Source organism: Palaemon carinicauda, chromosome 26 (genome assembly GCF_036898095.1).
Source record: "Palaemon carinicauda isolate YSFRI2023 chromosome 26, ASM3689809v2, whole genome shotgun sequence".
Classification (NCBI taxonomy): Eukaryota; Metazoa; Arthropoda; class Malacostraca; order Decapoda; family Palaemonidae; genus Palaemon; species Palaemon carinicauda.
In genome coordinates this window covers 31,754,357-31,766,154 of record NC_090750.1, presented here as the reverse complement: position 1 = coordinate 31,766,154, position 11,798 = coordinate 31,754,357, and the positions used below count along the sequence as shown (strand labels likewise).

General features: G+C 33.5%; 1 protein-coding gene across 1 annotated transcript in view; it reads right to left on the bottom strand.

Moving 5' to 3' along the window:
* Positions 1-11,798, bottom strand: part of LOC137619874 (dynein axonemal heavy chain 3-like) — a 328,675-nt gene that overhangs the window by 66,947 nt on the left and 249,930 nt on the right. The window contains exons 40-49 of the mRNA XM_068350164.1: positions 10,984-11,080; positions 10,655-10,775; positions 9,629-9,867; positions 9,159-9,342; positions 7,471-7,656; positions 6,812-7,038; positions 6,228-6,402; positions 5,698-5,934; positions 5,148-5,387; positions 820-980 (exon numbers count right to left, since the gene is read on the bottom strand). Coding sequence (XP_068206265.1) covers positions 820-980; positions 5,148-5,387; positions 5,698-5,934; positions 6,228-6,402; positions 6,812-7,038; positions 7,471-7,656; positions 9,159-9,342; positions 9,629-9,867; positions 10,655-10,775; positions 10,984-11,080 — 1,867 coding nt within the window. The remainder of the gene's footprint in view (positions 1-819; positions 981-5,147; positions 5,388-5,697; positions 5,935-6,227; positions 6,403-6,811; positions 7,039-7,470; positions 7,657-9,158; positions 9,343-9,628; positions 9,868-10,654; positions 10,776-10,983; positions 11,081-11,798) is intronic.

Sequence of the window (11,798 nt, the reverse complement as noted above, 5' to 3'; positions counted from 1 at the left end):
CGAAATCCTGTCCACAGACACACAAATAAATAAATCGACTCGATCGCATAACCTCCCTGGCGGAGGTAATAATGTGGCCAAAGTTATTCTTAGTCTATGAAATTGTAAAAAATGAATGAAAACTTTATTCACAACCTTAGATGAATCATTTCCTGGTTTAAAAACTCATTAAACTTTCATCTTTATAGCTGATTCAATATTTCATGGGAGAGGGGAGCCTCCCTAAACATAAGAGCCGCAGGTCCCCCTATTTCTAAATCCAGCCCTGCGCAGTCACAACTTTACTAAAGAACACTGCCAAAACTCTTGGAAGATAACGTAAGGTGATATTGGTAAAATTACTGTGGAGAGAGTGAAAGATTGAAGGTCTGAGCAGGGAGGGGGGGGGGGGGTATGACCGAAGGTCAAACAAAATGGTGTATAAATCACGGGAATAATGCAGGGGTGGTATTTGGATACTGAGTGACCGTTTTTGTACATCGAGTGCTAGTCTTGTTAGTACTGTTTTGCAAAAAAAGAAAAAAAGAAAAGAAAAATCAAATATTTAGAAAAATATTTGTCTCCAGACTGATACAATGCTCGTATACTAATTTAAAATTTCATGATTGTTTACTCATAAACCAAGGTATTACTGTACTTTCTAGTAAATCACAAACTCTAAAATCAGTGCAATAGTGAGTAAAAGTAGGGAAAATTAACAAAGCACGTCAATGACTTTTCTATTTTTCAGCTAGTAAGTTATACCTTCTTCTAGTTGAAATGAAATAAGAAAATCAAAAAGAAATTTTAAGGTAATGAATGTATTCTCAAAAAACTTACCAGTCAATAGTGCAACAGTTAATTAAGGATGGGAATCTTCTTAACCGGGACCTAAAGGTGTCTCCAATAGGAGAAACTGCCACAACCAGGTGGAGGTTTGCTCGTACCCGTTCATTGAAGAATGCATATAGCGTAGCAGGTGATGGGTCCATCTTAGCTCCCTACAGAGTTGAAACCACATTATGGCCAACATTTAATGGCATTTGAATCTTTCAAAAAGTACTAAAGAATCCCCATTTTACAAAACTAGTTCCAAATATATGTACAACCCTTCAAACTTTTTAATACATATTTTCTCTTAGATATGGTAATTCACTTTAGCAAAGTTATCTAACTTAAAATGAGCCTTAGAATAAGCAAGTTCAGAACTTATCACTCCAGTACAGGGTAAAAGACAGATCTAACTCTTGCATCTCCTGAAATGTAGTATAAGAATGAAGTAATTGTTCATGTCATGGCATTACACGAGGATGAATGTTTTTCATCGTTTAAGGCCTTTCAGATTTAATGCAGAAATTCTTCCCGGCTGGGAGCCCATTATATTAGTAGGGTATGTAAGAACTAACCATCTATAATCTACACAAAAGCAATTTTTAACATAAAATTATTCGAAATTGTACTAAAACTAATTATGAAGAGTACAAGTAAACTTTTTCTATAGTAAACTGGGATCACCCTTTCACAAACAAGTAGCTTCACCAAAGCCAGATTTTTTTTAAATCTGCCATAATCTTTAGTTAAACATTTAGAAGCAGTTACAAAATTTCATAATGGAAAACAATTTATGATTCCAGTTTTGCTAAACCTGAAATAAGGCCTCTGCCTAACAGGAAGGCTTTGAATTTAATCATGAAATCACTTGAATGGGAATGAAAGTTTAAATCACCAAGATATGAAAATCATTATATGAAAGTTTGTAATGTTCTTAGAGATCCTAGAATAACTAAGGTAAATCCTGTATATCATGTATATCATCAGTCTTTCAATGGTCAATACTCTCTTAATGAATCCCTACAGCATTAACAATTGAAGAGTGGCTGAGATGAAAATATTTTTGTTCAAGTCTGTCGAAACATTCTGATTTGCTGGAAGCAAGGTGTATTCAGAGGCCATGTATTAAATACTAAAAACAATTCTGTTCTACTGTATACCTTATCTGGATTTTGAATCACTGCAATTTTTTAGTAATGGTTGTAAGTAATTACATCCTTAAAGGTGTCTGTTTTATATACATTTCAAAAAGAAAATTCGCATAGCTATGCTATTAGCGAGTTAAGTCGGGGGAAAAGTAAATCATGAAAATGTTTTAAGAACTTATATGAATGACAAAACATTCTACTCAGGGAAACTAGATAAAGATAAAGATAAAGTCTTATAGGAAAGCATAATTTTATAATGAGGTTTTACTCTTATGAGACATACAAGTAATGTAATGTGATACAACATAGGTAGAGTAAAAAAAAAAAATTTACCATCCAATGGGAAGAATGCCCTAAATTATGACCAACGAAATCAAGGGCACAAGGCAGCCATATTCAAAATTATTTTGGGGAGAGATGTAAAATATTTTGAAAGTTTTTAGATTATTAGGTATAAAAAAATGTAGGACATGCATTCTGGGTAAAGATAATGAATATATGGAACCTTGGAATTTGATTTTGATATCCATGTAAACAGAGGATAAGAAAGGAAAATTTATTAATTTATGCAATATCACAAATATCCACAGTCATTGCAATACATTGTTCCCCACAGAATAGTTAAGAGATATTCTATTGAAGTTCTGCTTTTAGAGAAGCAAGACATAGTTGATAAAATGAGAACGCATTAATTAATAATCACGTGGAAGAAATTTCTAATAAAAACAAAATAGCCTTTTTTAAACCTTAATTCCAAGAAATCAAGTAAAAATACCAAACCAAAACTCGATGTGACACAGATTTGAATTAAAATATTCACCATCAAAGGGTCAATTTGTTTTTGATATGCCAGTCACAGAGACGTCTTCAATTGCACCTTATACCATTCATAGAAACGGTTCTCAAACTCTGGATTTCCTATAGAAGTCATAACAAAAATGTCAAATTCTCCTAAGTTCATTAATTAAACGACCCCACGTGAATGAATTACAGTTTAGTTGTAACATAAGTAATATGCAAATGATTGCCTTTGATCAAGTTAATGGCAAGAAGTATTTTCTTTTTATACAAGAATGTTAATTAATGATTTACAGATAGAAACCCTTGCAATAATTTGAGATCCTTTTTATATATGATCATAAACCTACATCAAATGAAGTAAGCTAATATTATGTCTCCTCTGAGATATTTGTGAAGTCAATGTATCAGAAATCAGAACTAATAAACAATCTATTTACATTAGTGATAATTTTCTCCCGTGCATAGAGGGACTTGAAACAGACAAAGAAATAAAAAACAAATATGTGCTTACTGAGAAAAGGCGAGTTTTAAAACCAAATTGGTTTTAATAGATTATTTTGCATGCAGTTTACTCTAAACTCTTACCAAGTCAAGACCCTGAAAACAAAAGTCAAAGAAATTATGATATGGAAAAAACCTTAGAAATGCAAGTTTACAGTTCATTGTCTGGAAAGCTGTTGCCGAATTATCAATCATTTGCTCTAATTAAGATTACCAAAATATTTCATAATAAAGATGAGAATTCTAATTAGAAATCAAATATCACAAGAATAAAAATATTTTGTTTGAACAAACATCTATGCTGTTAATCGAAATTTTAGGGCAACAAATCATAAGACTGAATACAAAGCTCAGTAATTTAAACACTTCATTCATTTATATTTCATCAGATTTCCAGATGATGAACATCAGTCATTTCAAATCTAATGATATGTTAGACCTTGACAAACTATTGAAATATATTTTTACAAAGCTATCTAATCACTAAGCAGAAAAAAGGTATCATGTCACAGCTTTTAAAATTGAATCAAAATTTATGTCATTACAGTTCTGAAAAATTTGTAATATAGATCATTCCAAAAATATATTGGACTAACATCATGCAACTGAGTATCATGCTAACTGAAATATGAAGGACTTAAATAAATTTCATATATTATACAAGAAATAACAAATTTATTGAAACAAATAACAGACAACGCTCCATGCTCTATAAGCAGGCCTTTCAAGACAGTATCCTGTTTACTTTCACTGTTCTTTATAGCAAGACTAGCTCATGTGTAACTTCGGCTGAGTTTACTAACTGTTTATTTATTATTGACATGCCAGTGAATTTTATGATGATACTTTCAGCGTGTATGTACAAGAATGGTTCGATTCACATGTAATCCTGAAAAACATGCATTTCGTACATTATGGTCCAATTTTATATGAGCAATAAATTACCAAACTTGAATGCACTATGTTTCTACATCCATAACATCTACTTGATGTGATATGATGTCTGATTTGATTATGTCATGTAGCCTACTCTTTAAATGGATTATTACTATGCGAGTACTACAATGTTTTTATGATACAAAATCACCAGAAATCAATTAAAATTTTCTGTCTCTACGGTACACTTACACTCCTATTATCTTAACTAAAGGCTAAGTTAACCAGCCAAGGTCTTTTAGGTTTATAAGGAGTCAAACAAAGTATGCACAAAGAATCCGTGAAGAGTTACCATCCTTCCAGATTTCTTAATTTGCTAATGAGCGATATTTGTAATACACTAAGTCTTACTGAAAATATTTAATGTTATTGTTACCAAAGTCCATGCCCATTTTTACTTTTCACATGCCATGGTGTCTTCCAGGTTTTCGTAGATTAACGATGCCTATTGCATAAAAGTTACTTTTCATCATTCTGTAGCTCTCAGAAAAAAAAAATATTAGGAGTTGAAATCCCCTATGCTATGGTAAAAAGATATTGTGCAAATACAACACTAAAATACAATGAGATTAAAGCTTCCTAGATGAATTTTATCCGAAAAAGACTGAGAAATCTGCGTATAAGTTTAAATACGGGCTAGGGATGATTTGTTTGGGTAATCTATTTTGAAAAGTAAGTGAATGATTCACAACACCCCATCTGAAAAGGCTCCTTTTGCAAATAATGTACTTTATCATTACAACTTTTAAGGCTTCTGATGCTATCAACACCTTTTATCATATCCCTCCCTTTTTTAGCAACAAAATTTTTCTTAATGAAGATAATCATTTTTCCATATCTTCCTTTTATGGCTGCATTAACGATATTGGAGTTTCTATCTAGCCATCAATAATCTAGAAACAAAGTGCTACTGTTAAAAAGACTGGGGAAACAAAAAGCTGTGTGACTTACTTCATCTTTAGCAACAGCTTGAATTTTTTCCAAAATTTCTGCCTTTTCTTCATTGGTGTACAAATTCGGTAAGTCTCCAGTGTTGAGCAAAGTATTAACATCTTCGATGAAACTCTCATCTTCAATTTGATTGTCTGTGAGGAGGAAAACTGTTGGCTTCCCATCTCCTCCCGCTTTCATCATGACCTTCTTGATATCATCTCTCCATTCTGCTACGCCATAGGTTTTAGTAACTTCAATCTGGACATTATGACCAAGAGATTCTTTTTATTTATTGTATTCAGTTAAAGATATCAGTTAACTTCTTGTAGAAGTAACAGTGTTATTTACCATTGTATTTCATAGCAAAACCACAACTTAAAAAGCAGTTCAATTAAAAGCTTATAAGAAAGATTTGAATCTGGTGATAGTAATGGTTTTCTCTATTTTGTTAACTCTTTTAATCTGATTTCTTTTTCGGGGGATGGGATATTTGTAGGCACTAGTACTTAAAACTGATAAAATATGAGAATTTCATTTTATGTAGGCTACATGCAATTTGTATACATACTTGGAACAGATCATAACTGGCCATAAATGCGGCCAGTTTGGTGCAGCTCTGGCGTCCTGATCCTGCAAACCCGATGAGTAAAGCATGGCCACAGTTTTGTTTGAGCACTCGGCTGATGCGTGCGACGTGTTGGATCATGTATTGGAACATGACCAGTGACATAGTGGACTTGCTCACCACATTATATTCCTTCAAATAAGTCTCCATAACCTGAGTTAGGTCTGACATATCTTGAATCTTAAGAAATAAATAAAAAATATTATCAAACATTTGAGGTGAGTAGTTTATTTGATATTCTACCTTGTTGAAAAGGTAACATTGAAATACACTAAAATAGATATGAAGCAATAACAACACTAGCTCTTTTCATCATAACAAATTTTAACCTCAGATGAATAAAGACTAGTCCTAATGTCATTCTAGAAAAAGCTAGCTTCATTAAACAAGCGTAGCTTCACTTTAATCACATTTACGCATGAATGCAAGATCTGAGTTAATATTGCATAATGAAAACCCTTCTTACTTCTGACCTCATCATATACTTTTTCCTCGGCGTCAGGGATCATGTAATCACCAAATATCAAGGAGTCGACGTGTGAAGGGGTAAGATCCTCCCCTTTAGGTACCAAGTGGTTCAAAACATGATCGAGGCTCTGGCGAAAGTTTTTCTCGCCAACGTCTTTGACGATTTCATAGAATTCTTTCCTAAAAAAATAGTGATTTAGTTTCATGCTATTTACTTGAAATATTAAACGCCAGAGCTAAGGTCAGCAAATCTACTTGCTTAATAACATAGCAAAGGTATTTCTTTGTGTCTTAATGTTTAATCCTTACATTTCCTTTCATTTTGATAGCCTTTGTTGATAAATAAAAGGTATTTTACTAACCTCTAAACAACAGAAAAAAAAAATCAGTAAAGTGTGAATTACAACTTTATAAAATAATTTGCGCGTAATCAATAGTATTGACTTTTTGTCACTTTAAAGAGAATGTCAAACAACTGATATTCTCAATCAACTTGAAAGGCTTAAACAAACTTCACGAAAATGTGAGGGACCTAAAAGATCCTTGAAAGAAACTATGTAACTACTGTACATGTTTCATAAACCTTCACCTGTCATGATCATCGCATAGCCTATCATGAAAGACTCTGTAGACCTCGTGGAGCCACAGCCTCATCATCTTCTCGACTGTGCTCAGGGCCGAGTTGGGAACCAGCAGAATGCCACTGACGACCCTCGAAAAATCTCTCAGGTTGAAGATATAATGACTCTTGGCTGGTGTTGGAAGGAAGGTCGTGCTCACTCTTTTGTACACTTCGCGAGATGCTTGCACTACGGCCTGTAAGCAAAACTCTATAGACGTACCGGGACATGCATGCTTTTCTTAAGGATTGGAAATAAAGACAGAAAAATCTTATTGTCAAAGGAATAAGATTTCAACGTTAAATCCAGTGGAAGAATTAGCAGATTTACTTTCTGCTCAATAACCTATGATTAATTTATGTTTCAGTCCACGTTTAACCGATTTTTGTTTGTTTGTAAAAGTAACTTGAGAATGATTCTATAAAAATATCATAAGCCTCACCATGCAAATAATAATATAAAACAAATAATCAACTATTAAATAAAGTTACACTGTGTAATTCACATTTACCAAGATCTCAACTACACTGATATAAACCAAGGCAGGAAGATTTAACAATAAATTTTTAGAAGCTCAACTCCATAATGAAAGTTCGATAAAAAACCAGACCTTCCTTTCCATAATTACCCTGTGCAGCTGCTGGATGGTCGAGTCTTCCTGTGTCGAGAAATGCCATACGACGATGGCGCCGAAGATCTTATCAAGGGTAGCATCGTCGAAGGCATCGATGCAGAGGACATTCAGGTGACGCGTAAATCGACCACAGATGCTGTTGCGACCAGCACTTGGGGGAGCCATTGCACCCACGAACAGCTGTAAGGGAGAAGCGGCAATTATTCGTTTTGGTCAATTGAGGTACTTTGGAAACTTCTAATTTCTTTTAGATGAACAAGCGTTGACTCTTCAAGTTGCTGATTATTATTATTATCATTATCATCATTATTATTATCATTATTATTATTATTATTATTAATAATACCTGCTAAGCTAAAACCCTAGTTTAAAAGAAGGATGCTATAAGCCCAAGGGTTCCAACAAGGAAAATAGCGTAGTAAGGAAAAGAAATAAGGAAATAAACAAACTACAAGAGAAGTAACGAGTATTAAAAGAAATCTTTCATATATATAAACTATGAAAAAAGGAAAAAACAAGAAATAGAGAAATAAGATAGAATAGTGTGCCCGAGTGTACCCTCAAGTAAACGAACTCTGACCCAAGACAGTGGAAGACCATGGTACAGAGGCTATGGCACTTAGACTACCCAAGACTAAAGAACAATGGTTTATTTTTAGAGCGTCCTTCACCTAGAGGAGCTGCTTACCATAGCTAAAGAGTCTCTTCTACCCATGAGCAGAGTAGCCCCTAAACAACTACAGTGCAGTAGTTAACCCCTTGAGCAAAGAAGAATTGTTTTGGTAATCTGTGCTGTCAGGTGTATGAACACAGAGGAGAATGTGTAAAGAATAGATGAGATTATTCGGTGTATGTGTAGGCAAAGGAAAAAGGAGCCGTAACAAGAGAGAAGGATCTAAATAAGTACTGCCTGACCAGTTAAAGGACCCAATAACTCTCTATCGGTAGTATCTCAACGGGTGGTCGGTGCCTTGGCCAACCTACTACCTACTACCTTTGCGAACTAAAATATAATATAGAAAAGAAAATGTCATCGCCGTACTGTAACTTACAACATACCTCGATAGGCTGCTGCAGTCGGCAATGGATCACAATTATCACAAGTGTCGGCACACTTGGCCTCATTGCGACAGGCAGCCGCTAACATCAAGGAGGTTAGATATCCTTGATTCATATGAGACTTTTAAAGTAAGTTTGAAATCTTTTATTTAATTTTTGCCATGATTTACAATCAAGATGTAATTGTCTATTCTTTAGAAATATTATAAAGGTGCATCACCTAGAATAACGGAAGCTACTTTTTGATGTCTAAAAATTATCAAATTAATTTAACCCAAAAGCATAAATAATTTCTGTCGTAAGCATATCTGTTAAAGATTATGAAGAACCACAATAAAGGAAGACATTCCAGTAAATAACCAAATAATCAACCATCAAAACCTCAGATATAAAGACAATACAGTTAATATATATATATATATAAATATATATATCCATATATATATATATATATATATATATATATATATATATATATATATATATATATATATTTATATATACATATATATGCATATACATATAAATTATATATATAAATCATATATATAAATATATATATATATATATATATATATATATATATATATATATATATATATATATATATACATAAAACATACCGAATCGACCAGCTCTATTTTAGAGGTGTCCTTTTTATCATAAAAATGATTGTGATCAAGCCACTGCCTGAGAAATTCGATGGGGGGCTGCGCTCCATATATTTCCTTCTGCGGCATATTGACGTCATCGATGAAAACAACATATTTCCTTCCCATGGCTGGTCCAAAAACGCCTTTTCGCCGTCTGATAGATAAATGGAATGAGGATTTGAAAATGAATACTGCAAAGAAATATCTAGTTTTTACCAGCTATCAAAATTCATCAGACGGAGATGCTACTCTCAGTTTTAAATGATTTGTTTGTATTAAAATATTCAATAAATTTTTTGAATGCTCCTGGATATCGGTAATCGCTAAATATTTTTGTCTCCATTCCAATCTTAAGTATGGTACATTTTATGAGCAAACACTCTTAAAAATAAATAAGAAAAATAGCACTTCTTGTATGTCCTCCTGACAGCGAAACTAACCTGTCCACCTTCGACATGATGATATCCTGTGCTTGCCCAGCTGTGGTTCTACTTGAAAAATTAATGGTATTGATGATAAACTTTTCTTTGGGGAGGTTAACCAGAGCCATGTTCGTAATGGCACTTTTCCCAGTGCCAGTTGGGCCAAGAAGCAGCATAGGAACGTCGTGTCCCAAACATGTGCGGAGAAAGTATTCTTGGCGGGCCGTCTCAGCGGTAGGAATCAGCAACTTGTTGATCTAATTATAGGAAAAATGAGGTCTGATCCGATCTTCTTCCCTTGGGCTACTCTAAGAACAAGATCCTGCTGTTCACACGTTCAAGTCCAAATTCAATAGCAGCTAAGGTTAATGACTGATTAAAGAGTCTATAAGGTACAGGACAGTTATGATATCTAAATAGTTTTACTGAGAAGTATAAAGACTTAGAATTAGATCAAAAATTTTTCTTTTATTTAAATTTTCATCTCATTGATCATGATGTAAAGATACGCTCATGAAATGCTTTCATATATAAACATTCCATCTCTCCTTATTTGATATTACTCTTATTCACGCAAGGTTAACATTAACTAAGGACTATAAAAAGTTGGCATGATTTAAAATAACCTTGTCTGACCGGGAACTATTTATGAACTAATGCATTAGATTCAAGGCATGAAAATTGTTAAGTGATACTCCCATGAAATTGTCTTTTTAAAGTTCCTTTAACTTAAAGTTCATGAGCTTCAGAATCTTGACCAGCCCAAGTTTATTCCTTAACCTAAGAGGTGCCATCTGAATACACTAGCACAAACCTCTGATAAGTCAAAAAAGATATCCCTAACAGACTGATGAAGCAAAATCAAAATTACTGTAAAATTATTATAAAAAAAAAAATCGGTAAGCGCAGATCCTCTCCTGTTTAGCATGAGGCAATATCAACGATAAGAGGTTTATTTTAGAGTATAAAACACAGTTTGCACATTAAAAATGAGATCTGACAAGAAAAGAAACTGTAATGAAGAACTACGAGATATCTATTTACCTTAGCATCTGGAGGAATGATGAGTCGCTCCTTATCAATGGTGTCAAACCAAGGAATCCATTTCTGCGTCTCTTTATCGTACAAAAAGTCGTAAACTAGACCGGTATCAGGAGGTAGCATGCTGAAATCAATTGAAGATTACTCAAGAGAACCGACAAAAGAAATTTCTTTTATGATAGAAGGAAGGATGGAAAATAAGGAATTTTACATTTTTTCTTACACTTCCACCAGAAGAAAAAAATCTATCAGTAATAATTCCAGTACCTGCAATTGTTTTATTACTGGTATGTTTAAACAATATTAAACTTCAATGACAAGTTTCAACTTACGCCCTGGTCAATCTGAAGCAATCGGGTTTTGGATATTTTTCCATTTTTCCTTGGAGTAACGTTCGGAAAAATTGATCGAAGAGCCGTCGACTCGTACCTGTAATTGTGAACAAGGAGACATTTTGAATATGGAGATCAGAACTTTATGTTTCTTCTTAAAGGCATATTCTAAAAACTAAAACCCAATTAGCATCAGAGATAGAAACCTTCTCGAGAAATAAATACAATGTACCTAAATTAAGAAATGTTTTATTTAGTACACTGTTATTTAATTCCCGTAAAAAGAACGGTAAAATCCTGGAATAAATGTTTCCAGATATTTACCGTTTTAATAACCGGATATTTGACGTTAAGGAGTGATTTTACGGTCACCAACCCGTAAAAGATAATAACAAAGTAGGGTAAAATTACGGTCAAGGACGGTGGCTCCTCAACATCCGGATCTCAGTATTGATAATGTTTCTTTAAATATGTATGACTCTTTCAAAATTTTAGGTGTGATTCTCGACAGTAAATTTACTTTTGAGAAACATATAAGGTCTGTGTCTTCTTCAATTGCACAAAAAATAGGCTTATTGAGAAAGTCTTTCAAGATTTTCGGTGATCAATCTATTCTGAAGAAGTGTTTTAATTCTTTCATTCTACCTTGTTTTGAGTATTGTTCTCCTGTCTGGTCTTCAGCTGCTGATTCTCATCTTAATTTGTTGGACAGAAACTTACGGTCGATTAAATTTCTTATTCCTGATCTAGATATTAATCTCTGGCACCGTCGTTCAATTAGTTCATTATGCATGTTGCATAAGATTTTTCATAAC